The sequence below is a fragment of the Nicotiana sylvestris genome, chromosome 10 (genome assembly GCF_000393655.2).
Source record: "Nicotiana sylvestris chromosome 10, ASM39365v2, whole genome shotgun sequence".
Lineage (NCBI taxonomy): Eukaryota > Viridiplantae > Streptophyta > Magnoliopsida > Solanales > Solanaceae > Nicotiana > Nicotiana sylvestris.
In genome coordinates this window covers 98957287-98977604 of record NC_091066.1, presented here as the reverse complement: position 1 = coordinate 98977604, position 20318 = coordinate 98957287, and the positions used below count along the sequence as shown (strand labels likewise).

At 42.0% G+C, this 20318-nt stretch overlaps 2 protein-coding genes across 2 annotated transcripts; both read left to right on the top strand.

Annotated features, from left to right (window-relative positions):
• Nucleotides 1-1363: 1363 nt before the first annotated feature.
• On the top strand, nucleotides 1364-1816 carry LOC138879729 (uncharacterized). Its single transcript, XM_070159365.1, has one exon. It carries the CDS (start codon nucleotides 1364-1366, stop codon nucleotides 1814-1816), a length of 453 nt encoding a protein of 150 aa, XP_070015466.1.
• A 1708-nt stretch (nucleotides 1817-3524) lies between these two features.
• On the top strand, nucleotides 3525-4930 carry LOC138879728 (uncharacterized). Its single transcript, XM_070159364.1, has 2 exons — nucleotides 3525-3647; nucleotides 4325-4930. Exons 1-2 carry the CDS (start codon nucleotides 3525-3527, stop codon nucleotides 4928-4930), a joined length of 729 nt encoding a protein of 242 aa, XP_070015465.1.
• The last annotated feature ends 15388 nt before the right edge of the window (nucleotides 4931-20318 follow it).

Below are 20318 nucleotides of genomic sequence, written 5' to 3'. Positions count from 1 at the left end.
AGGCATGAGATCGATTCAAGTTATACTTGGTGAGGTCGCCGAATCAAGGTTTTCCGGATTCTATCTTATTGGAGTAATTCTACATGGGTTTGGATGCTATGAACCAATCTATAGCCAAGAATGCAGCTGATAGATCTCTCATGGATAAAACATTTGCAAGGATCACACAAATCCTTGACAAAATGGTAAAACATAACCAAGTTTGGCACTCAGAGGACACCACAGGTGGAATTGCATATGGTAATCCTTCCTTGACCAACATGATTAAGAAGAACAAAGAAAGAGATCAAGTAATCGTGGGACTTGCCACCAACGTCAATGTGTTGACAAAGATGTTCACTAAAAGCCAAACAAAAAAGGTGAATGTGGTGGAGGATGTTCAACCCACATCAAATGAAGATTATGAGGAAGTGAATTACATCAACAACTCTCAATGAGGTTATCAAAGGCAACAATACCAAGGTTCAGGACAACAAAAGCAATGGAGGCCTAACCCGCAAGGGCAAGGCAACCAACAGTAGAGAAATGACCAAGGTACTTCAAATCAAGGAAATTGGAGTAACAACAACAACAACAACTTTTCAAATCGGAGTTCAAACCCTTATGTGCCAACTAAGGGCAATATTCAAATCAAGGTTCTTCAAGCAATTCCAAGTTGGAAAACATGCTTGAACGAGTATTGCAAAATCAAGATAGGTCTGACACTTCAATGAGGAATATGATCGAGCCTGTCGGTTCTCATACCGTATCCATTAAATAGTTGGAGATGAAAATGAGAGATCTCTCAAGAGAGCAAAATCCGAAGCAAAAGGGCACACTTCCAAGTGACACAATTGCAAACCCAAAAGGTAATGGGAGTGGTCCAACTTCTCATTGCATGGCAATTACAACTCGGAGTGGGAACGTACTTCAAGGAGAGAGTGAACAAGTGGTCGAAGTGGAAGATTCCGAACAAGAAGTTGAGGCACAAGTTGAATTGCCAATTGTTGTTGAAGCTAAAAATGTCCCAAAAGATTTGAAAATTAAAGAAGACAACCGGAAGGGGTTAAGGAAAAGGTGCAAGAGACGCCAAAAACTCTACCACCAATTCCTAGACCTCCTCATCCTTTCCATCAAAGACTTGCTAGGAGGGTTGATGATAGCAAACTCAAGAAGTTCTATGATATTCTCAAGCAATTATCGGTAAATATTTCCTTTGTGAAAGCATTTCAAGAGATGCCGGGTTTTGCTAAGTATTTGAAAGACTGATCAACAAGAAGAAAACCACCAAGAATGAAGTGGTTAATGTGACTCACCGAGTTAGTTCCATCATTGAAACAACCACCGCTCAAAAGAAACAAGACCCCGGAGCTTTCACCATTCCATGCACTATTGGGGCGTGCGATTTGCAAGAGCTATTTGTGATAATGGGGCTAGCATTAATTTAATGCCTCTTGCTATTTACAAGAAAACGGGGTCATGTATGCCGAGGCCTAAAGGTATGAGGTTGCAAATTGCCGATTGTTCAATAAAGAGACTGGTGGGAATTGTTGATGATATGCTTGTGAAAGTGGGTAAGTTCCTTCTCCCCGTCGACTTTGTGATCCTTGATTGTGTGGTTGACAAAGAGATCCCTATCATCTTGGGGAGACCATTTCTTGCTACTGGAAGAGCACTTATGGATTCGGAACGGAATGAGATCATGTTCCGAGTTAATGACGAAGAGGTTACACTCCAAGCGAGCAAGGGTATAAAGGTGACACATGGATATGAAAGCATCTCGGTCATTGATGTGGTTAATGAGGTAGAAGAAGCAATTGAGATGAATATGGAATAACAATGCCTTGGTAAGGCGTTGGCAGCTATTTTGGTAAATTTTGATGGTAAAGACATGGAGGGGTACATGGAATCGATGAATGCACTAGAAGGACTTGGGTCATACACTTATGCTCCAAAGAAACTCTCTTGACTTAGATAATAGAGTTACTCCTTCCGCCAAGCCTTCAATTATTGAGCCGCTGCAACTTGAGCTTAAACCACTTCCACTGCACTTGAGGTATAAATTTATTGTCTCTAATGACACTCTACTGGTAATCGTTTTTTCTTTGTTGAATGATGTGTTTGTAGAACAATTGTTGAATGTCTTGAGGGAGCATAGGCAAGCTATTGGGTGGACAATAGCGGACATCCGAGGGATTCCTGCCGGAATTTGTGAACATAAGATACAATTGGAGCAAGAGAGTAAACCAAGTGTGGAGCATCAACGAAGGTTAAACCCTTCCATGCAAGAGGTGGTAAATAAAGAAATCATCACTGGTTAGATGTGGGGGTAGTCTACCCCATTGCCGATAGCTCTTGCGTAAGTCCGGTGCAATGTGTGCTGAGGAAAGGAGGCATGATCGTGATTGAAAATGACAGAAATGAGCTCATCCCAACGAGAACAGTGATCGGATGGAGAGTTTTCATGGACTACTAGAAGCTAAACAGTGCTACGTGCAATGACCATTTCCTTATGCCTTTTATTGATCAAATGCTTGATCGGCTAGCAGGAAGGTCATTCTATTTCTTCTTGGATGGATATTCTGGCTATAACCAAATCAATATCGCATGGGAAGATCAAGAGAAGACGATATTCATATGCCTATATGGGACTTTTGCTTTTAGTTGTATGCCATTTGGGCTATGCAACGCTCTGGCTACTTTCCAAAGGTGCATGATGTCAATCTTCTCGGACATGGTGGAAGATTTCTTAGAGATGTTTATGGATGATTTCTCTGTAGTAGGTGATTCCTTTGAGCATTGTCTTAACAATCTTAGAAAAGTGCTCAAAAGATGTGAAGAAACAAACCTTGTGCTAAACTGGGAGAACTGCCACTTCATGGTGGACGAAGGCGTTGTTTTGGGCCACAAAATTTCCAAACAAGGTATAGAGGTTGACCGGGCAAAGATTGAGATAATTTCCAAACTTCCTCCACCTACTTTGGTAAAAGGTGTCCGAAGCTTTTAGGGGCACGCCGGCTTCTATAGGCGTTTTATCAAGGACTTCTCCAAAATTGCAAATCCCATGTGCAAACTCCTTGAAAAAGATGCAACATTCATATTTGATGAGAAGTGCCTCAAGGCTTTTGAGGAATTGAAAGAAAAGCTCACCACGGCACCTATTATTGTCACACCCGATTGGTATCTTCCATTCGAACTTATGTGTGACGCTAGTGGTGTAGCTATTAGGGCAGTGCTTGGCCAATGTCATAACAAGATCCTTCACCCTGTCTACTATGCAAGCAAGACACTCAATGGCGCTCAAATGAATTACACTGTTTATTGAGCAAGAACTTCTCTCCATTATCTATGCTTTTGAAATGTTTCGGGCTTATTTGTTGGGGTCCAAAGTGATGAATTACACCAATCATGCTTCTCTTCGCTATCTTATGGCGAAGAATGATTCCAAATCAAGATTGATTCGGTGGGTCCTTTTGTTGCGAGAGTTTGACTTTGAAGTCAAGGATCGGAAAGGGACATAAAATCAAGTTGCAGATCTCCTATCTATGCTTGAAGAGGCAGGGAGACCAAAAGAAGACCTTGAAATCAATGATGCCTTTCCAGATGAGCACATATTGGCATTATCTAACACATTTGCTCTTTGGTATGACGACATCGCTAACTTTTTGGTTAGTTACCTTGTTCCCGATGGATTTGGAAGCTTATCAAAAGGAAAAGTTCTTGCGGGAGTGTAGGTATTACTATTTGGAGGAACCCTTTTTGTTCCATATTTGTACCGACAACATCACTAGGTGATGTGTTTCGGAAGATGAGGTAATTCCAATTCTCAAGGCATGCCACGATTCTCCGGTTGGTGGTCATCATTGAGGAAATCAGATGGCAGCAAAAGTGCTTGAATGTGGCTACTATTAGACATTGATCTACCAGGACGCAAATCAAATGGTCAAGGAATGCGATCAATGTCAAAGAAAAGGGTTAATATCTAAAAGACATGAGATGCCTATGAATTTTATACTGGAGGTCTAGATCTTTGATATGTGGGGGATAAACTTTATGGGCCCTTTTGTGAGCTCTTATGGCATGACCTACATCTTGGTGGTTGTGGACTACGTCTCCAAATAGGTCTAGGAAATCGCCTTGCCTAACAATGAAGCAAGGAGTGTGACCGCATTCTTTAATAAGAACATATTCACATGGTTTGGTACCCCAAGGGCCATCCTCAGTGATGGTGGTTCTCATTTATGCACCAAGGCTTTTGCCGGGATGCTTGAAAATTATGGTGTGAAGCAAAAGGGGCCACACCCTATCATCCTCAGTCAAGTGGTCAGGTTGAAGTTTCTAACAGGGAAATCAAAAACATCCTAGCAAAAACTGTCAAGGCAAACAAGAGAACTGGTCAAGTACGCTAGATGATGCGTTGTGGGCATATCGCACAACATTTAAGACTCCCATTGGCACTTCACCGTACCGGCTGGTTTTTGGCAAAGTATGTCACTTGCCAGTGGAGGTTGAACACATAGCCATGTGGGCACTAAAAAAGTTAAATCTTGATTGGGCTGAGGCTGCTAATCTGAGAATGACACAACTAAATGAGATGGAGGAATTCCGTCTCTATGCATATGAGAGTGCAACCATGTACAAGGAGAGAGTGAAGTTTGTCCATGATAAGAAGATCTTGAAGCGGGAGTTCAATTACGGGGACTTGGTCTTACTCTTCAATTCAAGACTCAAGTTATATCCAGGAAAACTCAAGTCCAAATGGTCTGGCCCGTTCAAGGTTATAAGTGTGTCCCCCTATGGTGCTATTGAATTGGAGTCGGAGGATGGGACTCGAACTTTCAATGTGAATGGTCAACGAGTCAAGCATTACTTCGGTACCATAGGTGAAAGGCATTTGATAGAACAATTTGCTCTAAAAGATAGTCCAACAGCAGTCCGCACCAATGAATAGCCAAAAAGGGATCAATTGCGTCGTGCCACGACGTTAAATCAAGAGCTTCTTGGGAGGCAACTTGTTGATACCCATATTTTTCCTATAATATTTTTAAAGTGCATATATACCTTCAAAACCATGCATTAGCATCAATTGATATTTTTCCATAGTTTCTATATTTTAAAAAATTTATTCTAGTATTTTATTTATATAAATAATTAAAAAATCACATCACAGATGGCTCTATAAAATTTCATTGATTTAATTTTTCTATTTATAGCCTCACTAAGTTCAAATTATTTCACAAATGGCCAGATTTACACCTTTTGGTTACAATTACAATAATTTTGCAATTGTAGCCCATGCATACATCACTACATTATTTTACCAGAAATTGGTCCATTATATTTTTAAAATATTTGATAATTATTTTAAAGCACTTCTAAGGATGTAAATTATTTTTTCTTATTGTTAATTATTTTATAAAATAATTTTTATTCAATTACTTGGGTATTTAATAAATAGCCCTCTTATTTTTAGATCTAACCCTTTTAAAACTATCCCAAATAACGCCTCTAAATTAGCCCAATTCCTTTGGCCCAAACCCAAACCTGCCCGACCCAATACCCTCGTCCAATCCTGGCTGTTGATCATTTTTGATCAATGGCCCACATCATTTCTTACCATAATTAACCTAAATGACCCCCTCCCAAACGCTCACATTCTATCCCTGATATGCCATTCTCATCTCCCTCTTCTCTCAAAACTCTGTCAACTAAACCCTAGCTCTCAAGCGCCTTCATCGGCGTACATCTCAGTCTGATGATGTTTCCTTGTATCTCCGACTAGCCTTGACCTTCCGCACACCATGGCTCCTTGATTTTGGGGATCCTTGAGAAGATCTCGAAGAACCTAGTTGGTTCTGATTCGAAACTTTGCTTGTTTGCCTGTCTCAGGCCATTCGTCGACTTTGAGTGAAAACTTCTCTTTATTTTTTTTGGACCTTTGTGTTCTCGACCTATTTTCTCATCTCTGCTATTTTACTGAAAACCCTAGTTCATTGATGTCAACTCTGCTCAGATCTGAGATGATTTGGATATTATCAGATGTTTTTTTTCAAAAAACAGCTTACTTTACTTGATTATCTCGCTTTTTAATCACTCTTCGCAAACTAGGGTTCATCCAAAACTGTTTTTTTTCAAAGATATTTCTATGTTATTAATGTTTAGTGAATCATTTCTTCTTCACCTCGACTGATTTTTGCATGAGTGGTCAAACCTAACTAACTCTATGTGATATACCGATCTTTCCAGATCTTGCTACGATTTGGGTCTTTCCATGTTACTAATCATATTAGTTTGCTCTGTATGCTCTGACTTGCATGCTTTTATTCGTCAAATCCAATATTTTTTTGTTTTTCCCTATTTAATTTCTATTAGGATTTAAACCTGATTTTTCCGACTAATTTCTATGTTTCTGTGAAGTTTTACTTAGTTTATTTTCTATTCATTGGAGTTGATATATTCTTTCAAGAAATCATTGTTACTTTGAAATTTTGCTGATTGATTTGCTTTGTTAGAGATTTATATGCCTAAGCCTTGCCTATTTCCATGTTTACGACCTAAATTAGTCATTCTTGCCTCATTTGATTACCTGTATATTTACTGATTCCTTTACATGATTCTTCCCTTAATTAGACCACTAATTATTTTATTCTGAACTCCTTATTTTATTTGATCTGAACTTTTTTCCTTAATTAGACTCCCTATTAGTACCGTTTGGCTAATTGCCCCTAATTAAAGGAGTCTATTCTGAACTCCTTATGTGATTGGATTTTGATTGCCCTTAATTGCTGATTTCAGATTCTTTTACCTTATGGTCTCTACTCTTGAACTGCTATATAAGCATTCTCATTTTGCTCCTTCAGCACACGAACACAGTTCAGAATACACACACATACATTCAAACTCTCTCTTGTTTCTTTGGTACTTGTGCTAATTGTGGGTCTAGCCGGCTGAAAGCCAAGGCTAGATAGTGGAATTGCACCTGTTTTTACATTCTACATTTTTCTTTTTTAACTGGTATGTCTCTAGTTACATTTTGAAACTCAACTTTATGTGTTCCATGTCTATACATCTATGCTTGTTCATGTACTAGTTATTCAATTTGTTTCTCTGTTTGCTATTATTAAGCATGTCTAAGTTCTACCTTATGTGTAATCAGCATGTCTGACTTCATTTAGTTCTTTGATATTTGTCCAGCATGTTTACTTAGTTCCCTTACCCCCTCCCTTTAATTGGTATGACTATGTTAGTTACTTAGTTTTCTAGTGCATTCGATTGGTCGTGATTGTGTCGAATTCTGTTCAACACATCTTTGTCATCAACATGACCCTGCTACATTCTCTATGTCTTAACTGTCTATTACCATGACTAATTTGTTTAGTAGACTCCTAGTTGTTCTGTATATTTGTTATATCAAATGTTTCCCCATTTATGTGGTTTCAACCGTATATGTTCCCCAATCCCCTTCACTCCCTTTTTGTGAGTCTGCTTGTTAAGTGAATCTGGGTATTCTATGATTAATTGAGTTGTTTGATGAGTATGTTCCCCAATCCCCTTTTTATGATTATTACTCACTGAGTTAAAGTACTCACTTTACTCCCTGAACCCCATGTGCATATTCAAGCGTTGCTGATCCTGCTAGCGAGAGTTGAGAGCTCTCAGTAGATTTCGGAGTTCATGAGGTAGCTGCTTGGCATCCATAGTCCCGTGTTTTTCCCCCCTTTATCTCATTTCTTTTCCCTTATTAGTGACTTTATAATAGTTTTGTAGACTTTTAAGACTTGTACTAGAATTGATAGATTCTCATGACTTGTGATACACCGGTATTGGGGTGTGTTGGGTTTTATTCCGCAATTGTAATGTTCATTGTTTACTTTGGGATTATTTATTACATTTCAGAGTTAATTCTTATTGTTTAATTTCTTAAAAACTAGAATGTAGAATGTGTTTGCTAGCCTTGTCTTCACGAGATGCGCCATCACGATCAGGTCCGAGTTTAGGGTCGTGACAAGTTGGTATCAGAGCCTAGGTTACATAGGTCTCACGAGTCATGAGAAGTTTTAGTAGAGTCTCGCGAATCGGTACAGAGACATTAGTATTTATCCTCGAGAGGCTGTAGAACCTTTAGGAAAAACATCATATTCTTGAAATTCTTGTCGTGCAAATTTGTTGATCCGAGTACTAAACTTCTGTTATTCTATTCTCTCACAAATGGAGAGGACATGCACTACCGATCAGGACAGACGACCACCAGTACCACTAGAGGTCGAGGATGTGGTCGGGGTCGTGGTAGGGGTAGGGGTATGGCCCGCACATCAGCTAGGGCAGCACCTGCAGATCCACCAGCCGCCTTAGTTCAGGATCATGTCCCAGTTGTGGATGCTCCAGCAGCACCAACTCAGGCACAAACTGTGCCCATTGTGATTATGGGTCTTCAGGAGGCCTTGGCTTAGATCCTATCAGTTTGCATTGGCCTATCTCAGACAGTTTCAGTCACTACAGCCGCAACTACTTCTCAGTCCGGGGGAGGCACTCAGACTCCCGTCGTTCGCACACCTGAGCAGATCGTGCAGGGACTTCAAATGTCGGGGGCACATCCAGCCCAGCCAGTTGCAATCGCTCAGGACGCTATAGTTCCTGCCATGCTAGAGGATGAGCAAAGTAGGTTGGAGATGTTTGGTAGACATAAGCCTCCGACCTTCAGTGGTGCAGAGGGCGAGGATGGCCAAGGTTTCTTGGATAAGTGTCAGAGGATGCGTTCTACAGCGGGTATTGTGGAAACCAGTGGGGTTGCTTTCACTACTTATCAGTTTTCTGGAGTTGCCTTCACTTGGTGGGAGACTTTTGAGAGGCATAGGCTTGTTGGTGCAACACCCCTTACTTAGCTGCAGTGTTAGAGGGCTCAAATGTGACTTCCGATGGTTTGGATACCTTCAGGAGGTTATTTGGGACTTAGGAGCGTGATCGGAATGACTTTTGGAGGTTCAGAGTAGATTTAGGCTTGAATTGGCAAAATTGGATTTTTGGCATTTTCCGGTTGATAGGTGAGATTTTGATATATGGGTCGTAATGGATTTCTGAGAATTGCAGTAGTTCTGTTGTGTCATTTGGGATGCGTGTGCAAAATTTCAGGTCATTCGGACGTGGTTTGGTTGGGTTTTTGATCAAAAACAGAATTCGGAAGATTTTTGAAACTTAGGCTTGAATCCGATGTGTTTTGGTTGATTCGATGTTGTTTGAGGTGTTTTGAAGATTGGTATAAGTTTGAATAAGGTTATGGGATATGTTTGTGCTTTTGGTTGAGGTCCCGGGGGCCTCGGGGTGATTTCGGATGGTTGGCGGAGTGTTTGGAATTGTTGGTGAAGCTGTAGATTTTCTGCTTCTGTTGTTTCCGCACCTACGGATTGGGGACCGCAGGTGCGATACCATAGATGCGAGGAAGAGGGCCGCAAAAGCAGAAGAAGGTGAGAGAGGCAGAAACCGCAGAAGCGGTTGGAGATCCACAACTGCGATGGCGCATATGCAGACAGTGAATCGCAGATGAAAAAATGAAGAGTTAAGTGAGGATCGCAGATGTGGTGGTATTGATCGCAGAAGCGGGAATTGGGCCGAAGATGCGAAATCCCTGGGCCAGAACATATACATTGTTTCCTTCGCAATTTTTGAGCTATTCCACCATTTCTAAGTCGGCTTTGGAGCTTTTAGGCGATATTGAAGAAGAATTTTAGGGGGACTTCATTGAGGTAAGGATTTTGGACCTAAAACTCGTTCCTATGGTAATATTTCACGGATTAGAACTATAATTAATGGAATTAAGGGGTAAAATTGGGGAAAACTAGGGCTTGGTAATGGAGACCTAGACTTGAGGATTTGAGGGACCATTTGTGGTCGAATTTTGGTACTTTTGATATGTATGAACTCGTGGGGAGATGAGGAATCTATTCATGTGAATTTTATCGAATTTCGAGACATGGTCCTGGGGGTCGGGTTTTGTTAATCTCGGGATTTATGTTGTAAATTGATTATTTTTGCTTGGGCTTCGTTCCCTTAGCATATTTTGACGTCATGATTTTGATTTTGCATAGATTTGAAGCGAGTGGAGGCCGATTCGAGGGACAAAGGCATCGCGGGCTAGAGTTTGGACCGGATTGAGGTGAGTAATGATTGTAAATGATGTCCTGAGGGTATTAAACCTCGGAAATGCATATCATTGTGCTATATTGAGGTGACGCACATGCTAGATGACGAGCGTGAGGTCATGCACTGTTGGGGACAGTGACTTAGTCCATCCCGAATGATTGTTTTACCGCATATTTAACTGAAAACTATTTGTTATCATCATGTTTTGGGCTGAATGCCATATTTGGGCCTCGTGCCAACTATTTGAACCCTTAGGGGATTTTTATTGATAATTTTTCATTGTTTTGATTTTATACTTCAACTCAGTCATGCTATATTCCACTATTTTTATAACTCAGCCATGTTTACTCTGCTTTAACATTTAAATAATATTTTAAATGATATTTTGGGCTGAGCACCATGTTTTATAATGCCGAGTGGCTGTGAAATTCTGACTTAATAAAGCCGAGGGCCTATGATGTGAGGAAACACTGATTATGACTAGACGCCGAGGGCCTGAGATTGTACGTCATGAGGTGGCTTGTTGATATGAGGCCGAGAGCCTAGTGACGATGCTACAAGATGACTTGATATTGTGCTTGGGCTGTAAGGGGTCCCTCTAGGAGTCTGCACACCCCCAGTGAGCGCGAGTACCCGTTGTGATGTGAGATATAGCCCGAGGGGATGGTATTGTTTCTGAGATGTTGCCCGAGGGGCGGATTGTTGATACTATGCCCGAAGGGCGATCCTTTATGTGTTTATCTTTCCTAATTGCGTGTCATTTACTTGCTTAATTGTTAAAAAGGGCGTTTTATGATGTTTAAACTAAACTAAAGGGAATTTTGCATATTTTCACTATTTTCTTACTTTTACTGCTTTATTATAGCCTGTTATGTGCCTTACGTGATTTAATACTTCTCAGTTTTTATTTATGATTATTACTCACTGAGTTAAAGTACTCACTTTTCTCCCTGAACCCCATGTGCAGATTCAAGCGTTGCTGATCCGGCTAGCGAGAGTTGAGAGCTCCCAGCAGATTTTGGAGTTCACGAGGTAGCTGCTTGGCGTCCGCAGTCCCGTGTTTCTCCCCCCTTTATCTCATTTCTTTTCCCTTATTAGTGACTTTATAATAGTTTTGTAGACTTTTATGACCTTTACTAGAATTGATAGATTCTCATGACTGGTGATACACTGGTATCGGGGTGTGTTGGGTTTTATTCCGCAACTGTAATGTTCATTGTTTACTTTGGGATTATTTATTATATTTCAGACTTAATTCTTATTGTTTAATTTCTTAAAAACTGGAATGTAGAATGTGTTGGTTGGCCTTGTCTTCACGAGATGCACCATCACGACCGGGTCCAAGTTTAGGGTTGTGACAAGTTGGTATCAGAGCCTAGGTTACATAGGTCTCACGAGTCATGAGCAGTTTTAGTAGAGTCTCGCGAATCGGTATGGAGACATTAGTATTTATCCTCGAGAGGCTGCAGAACCTTTAGGAAAAACTTCATATTCTTGAAATTCTTGTCGTGCAAATTTGTTGATCCGAGTGCTAAACTTCTGTTATTCTATTCTCTCACAGATGGAGAGGACACGCTCTACCGGTCAGGACAGACGACCACCAGTACCACTAGAGGTCGAGGACGCGGTCGTGGTCGCGGTAGGTGTAGGGGTGTGGCCCGCATAGTAGCTAGGGCAGCACATGCAGATCCACCAGCCGCCTTAGTTCAGGATCAGGTCCCAGTTATGGATGCTCTAGCAGCACCAGCTCAGGCACCAACTGTGCCCATTATGATTATGGGTCTTCAGGAGGCCTTGGCTTAGATCCTATCAGTTTGCACTGGCCTAGCTCAGACAGTTTCAGTCACTACAGCCGCAACTACTTCTCAGTCCGGGGGAGGCACTGAAACTCGCGCCGTTCGCACACCTGAGCAGGTCGTGGAGGGACTTCAAATGCCGGGGGCACATCCAGCCCAGCCAGTTGCAACCGCTCAGGACACTGTAGTTCCTGCCATGCTAGAGGATGAGCAAAGTAGGTTGGAGAGGTTTGGTAGACATAAGCATCCGACCTTCAGTGGTGCAGAGGGCGAGGATGGCCAATGTTTCTTGGATAAGTGTCAGAGGATGCTTTATACAACGGGTATTCTGGAAACCAGTGGGGTCGCTTTCACTACTTATCAGTTTTCTGGAGTTGCCTTTACTTGGTGGGAGACTTTTGAGAGGCGTAGGCTTGTTGGTGCAACACCCCTTACCTAGCCGTAGTTTTCCATTCTCTTTCTAGAGAAGTATGTGCCACAGTCTCGCAGAGAGGAGTTGCGCAGGCAGTTTAAGTGGTTGCATTAGGGAGATATAACTGTGATGCAGTATGAGATGAGGTTCTATGAGTTTGCTCATCATGCAATTTGGTTGGTTCCGACAGATAGAGAGAGTATTAGGAGGTTTGTGGATGGCCTTACTTATCAGCTTCGTATTCTCATGACTAGGGAGAGGGCGATTGGTGCTACTTTCAAGGAGGTTGTAGACATTGCTCCTGTGATTGAGTCTGTTCATCACCAGGAGCTTGAGGAGAGGGAGGCTAAGAGGCCTCAAGGATTTGGTACTTATAGTGGTGCTCCTTCGAGAGGTCAGTTTCAGCACGATAGAGGCCGTCCATTCAAGCATGCTCAGCTAGCTTGCCCAGGTTATTGTGGGGAATCATCAGGTGATGTTTTTCACAGTTCTCATCAGGTCCAGTCATCAATTAGTGCCCTTCCAGCTTAGAGTTCGTCCAGTGCTTCATCAATTCAGGGCTCTTCTATGCCAGGTGCATCTGCTAGTCATTTCGGTGCTAGGGCTTCCCTTCAGTCCATGTCTCTAGCACTCGGGAGTTGCTATAAGTGTGGAGAGATGGGTGGTCATATGTGGAGGTAGTGTCCTTGTCGCCTTTCAAGTTCATCTCAGCAAAGGAGTCATCCATCAGCTTCAGTACCAGTTACTTCACCACCACCTACCCTGCCAGCTAGGGGTGGAGTCAGTTAGGGGTCGCCCTAGAAAGGCAGGTCGTTCAGTTGGCAGTCAGGCCCATTTCTATGCACTTCCAACTAGACCCGATGCTATTGCTTTCGATGCTGTTATTACAGGTATTGTTTCAGTCTACCACAAAGATGCCTCTGTATTATTTGATCCTGGTTCCACCTTTTCTTATGTGTCATCATACTTTGCTCGTTATTTGGGTACGCCCCATGAGTCTCTTGTTTCACTTGTTCATGTATTTACCCCGGTTGGTGATACTATTATTATAAACTGTGTGTACCAGTCATGTGTGGTGACTATTAGGGGTCTGGAGACCCAAGTGGATCTTTTACTATTTTATATGGTGGATTTCGATGTCATTTTAGGCATGGATTGGCTATCTCTGTGTCGTGCTATTCTGGACTGTCATGCTAAGACAGTCACTTTGGCTATACCGAGTGTGCCACGGATTGAGTGGCGAGGTGTGACTGATTATGTTCCCAGTAGGGTAATCTCATTCTTGAAGGCCCAACGTATGGTTGGGAAGGGTTGTCTTTCATATCTAGCCTTTTTGAGGGATGTCAGTGCAGAGACTCCAATATTGATTGTGTTCCAATTGTGAGGGATTTTCCCAATGTGTATCCTGTAGACTTGTCAGGCATGTCGTCTGACATGGATATTGACTTTGGTATTGACCTAGTGTTGGGCACTCAGCCAATTTCTATTCTGCTGTATCATATGGCACCAGCGGAATTGAATGAGTTAATGGAGCAGTTTCATGAACTCCTTGATAAGGGGTTCATTCAGCCTAGTGTGTCACCTTGGGGTGCGCCAGTTTGATTTGTGAAGAAGAAGGATGGCGCTATGAGGATGTGCATTGATTATAGGCAATTGAACAAAGTAACAATTAAGAACAAGTATCCTTTGCCTCGCATTGATGATTTATTCGACCAGCTTCAGAGAGCGAGAGTGTTTTCCAAGATTGTTCTCCGCTCAGGTTATCACCAGTTGAAGATCAGGGACTCAGATATTCTAAAGACAGCTTTCAGGACCCGATATGGTCATTATGAGTTCTTGTTAATGTCTTTTGGGCTGACTAATGCCCCAGCAACGTTCATGCATTTGATGAACAACGTGTTCCGGCCTTATCTCGATTTGTTTGTCATAGTCTTCATTGATGATATTCTGGTGTATTCACGTAGTCAGGAGGAGCACGCGGAGCATCTGAGAGTTGTGTTGCAGAGATTGAGGGAGGAGAAACTTTATGCAAAATTCTCCAAGTGTGAGTTTTGGCTCAGTTTAGTGGCTTTCTTGGGGCATGTGGTGTCCAACGAGGGTATTCAGGTTGATCCGAAGAAGATAGAGGTGGTTCAGAGTTGGCCTAGACCGTCCACAGCCACAGAGATTCGTAGTTTTCTTGGTTTGGCAGGCTATTATCGTCGATTTGTTCAGGGTTTCTCATCTACTGCATTTCCCTTGACCGAGTTGACTCAGAAGGGTGCTTCATTTGTATGGTCGGATAAGTGTGAGGAGAGCTTTCAAAAGCTCAAGACAGCCTTGACCACATTTCTAGTGTTAGTTTTTCCATCAGCTTTAGGTTCATATACCGTGTATTGTGATGCTTCGAGAGTTGGTATTGGTTGTGTATTGATGTAGGAGGGTAGATTTATTGCTTATGCTTCTCATCAATTGAAGCCCCATGAGAAGAACTACCCCGTTCATGATTTGGAGTTGGCTGCCATAGTTCACGCGTTGAAGATTTGGAGGCATTACTTGTATGGTGTGTCTTGTGAGGTGTTTACTGATCATCATAGCCTCCAGCAGTTATTCAAGTAGAAGGATCTTAATTTTAGGCAGTGGAGGTGGTTGGAGTTGCTAAAGGATTATGATATTACTATATTGTACCATCCGGGAAAGGCCAATGTGGTAGCCGATGCTTTGAGCGAAAAGGCGGTGAGTTTGAGGAGTTTGGCTTATATTCTAGTTGGGGAGAGACCTCTTGTAGTTGATGTTCAAACCCTGGCCAATCGGTTCGTGAGGTTAGATATTTCGGAGCCCAGTCGGGTATTGGCTTGTGTGGTTTCTCGGTCTTCTTTATATGATCGCATCAGAGAGCGCCAGTATGATGATGCATTTTTTCTTGTCCTTAAGGACAAAGTTGATCACGATGATGCCAGAGATGTGATCATTTGTGATGATGGGGTGTTGAGGATGCAAGGTCGAATATGTGTGCCAAATGTAGATGGGTTTCGGGAGTTGATTCTGGAGGAGGCCCATAGCTCGCGGTATTCCACTTATCCGGGTGTCGCGAAGATGTATTAGGATTTGAGGCAACATTATTGGTGGAGAAGAATGAAAAAGGATATTGTGGGATTTGTAGCTCAGTGCCTCAATTGTCAGCAGGTGAAATATGAGCATCAGAGACCGGGTGGCTTGCTTCAGCGGATGGATATTCCAGAGGAAAGTGGGAGCGGATCACTATGAAATTTGTAGTTGGACTTCCACGGACTTTGAAGAAGTTCGATGCTATTTGGGTGATTGTAGATAAGCTGACCAAGTTTATGCACTTCATTACTGTGTGTATTTCTTCAGAGCGGTTGGCAGAGATCTATATCCGGGAGATTGTTCATTTGCATGGTGTCCTAGTTTACATCATTTCAGATAGGGGCACTCAATTTACTTCGCATTTTTGGAGGTTTGTGCAGCGGGAGTTGGGTACTCAGATTGAGTTGAGCATAGCTTTCACCCTTAGATAGATGGGCTGTCCGATCGCACTATTCAGATATTGGAGGATATGTTGCGTTCATGTGTCATTGATTTCGGAGGGTAATGGGATCAGTTTCTACCGCTTGCAGAGTTTGCTTATAACAACAGCTACCAGTCGAGTATTTGGATGGCTCCATATGAGGCTTTGTATGGGAGGCGGTGTAAATCTCCAGTTGGTTGGTACGAGCCAGGTGAGGCTAGGCTATTGGGGACAGACTTGATGCAGGATACTTTAGAAAAGGTCAAGGTAATTCAGGAGAGGCTTCGTACAGCGCAGTCGAGACAAAAGAGTTATGTTGACATGAAGGTTCGGGATGTGTCCTACATGGTTGGCGAGAAAGTTCTGTTAAAGGTTTCACCCATGAAGGGTGTTATGAGATTTGGGAAGAAAGGTAAATTGAATCCTTGGTTCATTGGGCCTTTTGAGGTGCTTCAGAGGATTGGGGAGGTGTCTTATGAGCTTACTTTGCCACCCATCTTGTCGAGTGTGCATTCTGTATTTCATGTTTCTATGATTTGGAAGTATATTGGGGACCCGTTTCATGTTCTGGATTTCAGCACGGTTCAGTTGGATGGTGATTTGACATATGATGTGGAGCCAGCGGCTATTTTGGAGCATCAGGTTCGAAAGTTGAGGTCAAAGGATATAGCTTTAGTGAAAGTGCAGTGGAGAGGTCAGCCCATGGAGGAGGCTACCTGGGAGACCGAGCGGGAGATGTGGAGCATATATCCTCACCTATTTGAGGCTTCAGGTATGTTTCTTGACTCGTTCGAGGATGAACATTTGTTTAAGTTTGGGGAGGATGTGATGACCCGGCCAATCGTCTCATGAGTTACTGCTCTATTTTCCCTATTTCTGATTCTTATTGCTTTGTTTATCAGTTCTTTATGTAATCGGGTTAGCTGGCTCAGGTTCGGAAAGGATTTGGTAAAGTTTGAGACACTTAGTCTCTTTTGATGAAGATTAAGTTTGAAAAGTCAATCGAATGTTGACTTATGTGTTAGAGGGATCGGATGTGAGTTCCGATGGTTCGGATAGCTTTGGGAGGTAATTTGGGACTTAGGAGCGTGATCGGAATGAATTTTGGAGGTTCGGAGTAGATTTAGGCTTGAATTGGCGAAAATGGATTTTTGGCATTTTCCGGTTGATAGGTGAGATTTTGATATAGGGGTCAGAATGGAATTCCGAGAGTTGCAGTAGTTCGGTTGTGTCATTTGGGATGTGTTTGAAAAGTTTCAGGTCCATCGGACATGGTTTGGTTGGGTTTTTAATCAAAAGCAAAATTCGGAAGATTTTTGAAACTTAGGGTTGAATCCGATGGGTTTTGGTTGATTCGATGTTGTTTGAGGTGTTTTGAAGATTTGTATAAGTTTAAATAAGGTTATGGGATATGTTTGTGCTTTTGGTTGAGGTCCCGGGGGCCTCGGGGTGACTTCGAATGGTTGACGGAGAGTTTGGAATTTATGGTGAAGCTACAGATTTTCTGCTTCTGTTGTTTCCGCACCTGCGAAATGGGGACCGCAGGTGCGATGCTGCAGATGCGAGGAAGAGCGCCACAGAAGCGGAAGAAGGTACGGGAGGCACAAAACCGCATAAGCGGCTGGAGAAATGCACCTGCGATGGAGCAGGTGCTGATAGTGAATCGCAGTTGCGAAAATGAGGACTTAAGTGAGGACCGCAGATATTGTGGTCTTGACCGCAGAAGCAGTACCGCAGAAGCGGGAATTGGGCCACAGATGCGAAATTCCTGGGCTAGAACATATAAAGTGTTTCCTTTGCGATTTTTGATCTATTCCACCATTTCTAAGTCGACTTTGGAGCTTTTTAGGCGATTTTGAAGAAGAATTTCAAGGGGACTTTATTGAGGTAAGGATTTTGGACCTAAAACTCGTTCCTATGGTATTATTTCACGGATTAGAGCTATAATTAATGGAATTAAGGGCTGACACTGGGGAAAACTAGGGCTTGGCATTGGAGACCTAGATTTGAGAATTTGAGGGACCATTTGTGGTCATATTTTGGTACTTTTGGTATGTACGAACTCGTGAGGAGACGAGGAATCTATTGATGTGAATTTTATTGAATTCCAAGACGTGGGCCCGGGGGTTGGGTTTTTGTAATTTCGGGATTTATGTTGTAAATTGATTATTTTCGCTTGGGATTCATTCCCTTTGCATATTTTGACGCCATGATTCTGATTTTGGATAGATTTGACGTAAGTAATGGCCGATTCGAGGGGCAAAGGCATCGTGGCTAGAATTTAGACCGGATTGAGGTGAGTAGTTATTGTAAATGATGTCCTGAGGGTATGAAATCCCGGAATTCCACATTGTTGTGCTATATTGAGGTGACGCACACGCTTGATGATGAGCGCGAGGTCGTGCATTGTTGGGGATTGTGACTTAGTCCATCCCGAATGATTGTTTTACCACGTATTTGACTGAAAATTATTTGCTATCATCATGTTTTGGGTTGAATGTCATATTTGGACCTCGTGCCAACTATTTGAACCCTTAGGAGATTTTTATTGATATTTTCTCACTGTTTTAACTTTATACTTGAACTCAGTCATGCTATATTCCACTGGTTTTATAACTCAGTCATGTTTACTATGATTTAACACTTAAATAATATTTTAAATGATATTTTGGGCAGAGCACCATGTTTTACTGTGCCAAGTGGCTGTGAGATTCTTACTGAGTGAGGCCAAGGGCCTATGATGTGAGGAAACACAGATTATGACTAGAGGCCGAGGGCCTGAGATTGTACGCCATGAGGTAGCTTGTTGATATGAGGACGAGAGCCTAGTGATGATGCCACGAGATGACTTGATATTGCGCTTGGGCCGTAAGGGGCCCCTCCAAGAGTCTGCACACCCCCAGTGAGTGCGGGTACCCATTGTGATGTGAGATATAGCCCGAGGGGCTGGTATTGTTTCTGAGATATTGCCCGAGGGGCGGATTTGTTGATACTATGCCCAAGGGGCGACCCTTTATGTGTTTATCTTTCCTAATTACCGGTCATTTACTTGCTTAATTGTTTAAAAGGGAGTTTTATGAAGTTTAAACTGAACTAAAGGGAATTTTGCATATTTTCATTGTATCCTTACTTTTAGTGGCTTTTACTACTTCATTATAGTCTGTTATGTGCCTTACATGATTTCTTTTCCCTTATTAGTGACTTTGTAATAGTATTGTAGATTTTTCAGACTTGTATTAGAATTGATAGATGCTCATAACTAGTGACACCCCGGTATCGGGTTGTGTTGGGTTTTATTCCGCATATGTAATGTTCACTGCTGACTTTGGGATTATTTATTACGTTTTAGACTTAATTCTTATTGTTTAATTGCTTAAAACTGGAATGTGGAAAGTGTCTGCTGGCCTTGTCTTCATGAGAGGCGCCATCACGACCGGGTCAGGGTTTAGGGTCGTGACACAATTCCCAGAATTAAGATTGCATACAGACCCACGCCTAGGCAAGCCTTAGGTAATTAATGATCTTATAACTGTGAAATCAGGTTCTGTTTATGTGTGAAATTGTCCAGGTTTTAACAGTCTATAAAATCAATAGGCAAGCTAATTAGGGATCTGCCATTTTGCTCTTAAACAAATGCTGCATATTCTGTGATTGTAATATTCATATCATGTTCTAGGGCTTTCTGAATTTCTTTAAAATTAGTTGTTTGAGACGTGCTACGTATCTGCTTATGTGTGGAGGTAAAACATGAGCACCTAATTGCTTACCTATTTGACAGTCGTATGTGTTCATTGTTATCGCTTAGATTTTACCTTTAAAATACCTTAGGAGTGTCTAGAACTTCCTAAGTATAGAGTTCCTAACACCTCCAGGACCACAAGGAAGGGACGGATAAAGCATACTTAGAGTTTGTTAATTAAACTTGCTTATATAACCACTAAGGGAGGGTAATGGGTAGTAAAAGGATATAATGGCCTGTGCACTAATGCCACGTGTAACCCCTCTATTTGAGGAAGGCTTACCGGGTATTGTACAGATGTGATCCTATAGGCTAAGTAACTTAGGACTTCGCTTCCTTAATTTATGTATGTATGCTCGGACTGTTCAAACTTCCTTAATTTAGGTACGTATCCTTAGACTGTCCAAATTTCTTTAATTTAAGTATGTGTGCTTAGACTGTTTACCTATTAATGACTAATTCACATATTCGGCCGGACCCACTGTTGTGGACCGCGATAGGTGCCTAACACCTTCCCCTCAAGGTTATTTTGAGCACTTACCCTAATCTCTAGTAATGCAAACTGGTTACATGAGTTAATTGCTCTAGGTGCCCTAACATCTTAATCTGTTAGGTGGCGACTCTTCAAATACCCAATTCCCAAAAGAAAATGAGTTGTTCCTAATGAATGTTGAAACCCGAACTTCGCGAAGAAAAAGGGGGCGCGACACAACCCATGTGTGGTAACACTATTTTGTAGTTTTTTTC

Excerpts from the sequence above, each read along its gene's own strand:
- LOC138879729 (XM_070159365.1), top strand. The coding sequence starts at position 1,364 with ATGCACTATTGGGGCGTGCGATTTGCAAGAGCTATTTGTGATAATGGG.
- LOC138879728 (XM_070159364.1), top strand. The coding sequence starts at position 3,525 with ATGCTTGAAGAGGCAGGGAGACCAAAAGAAGACCTTGAAATCAATGAT. Across the intron at positions 3,648-4,324 it reads ACGACATCGCTAACTTTTTG|GGAAATCAAAAACATCCTAG; the intron begins GTTAGTTACCTT and ends AGTTTCTAACAG.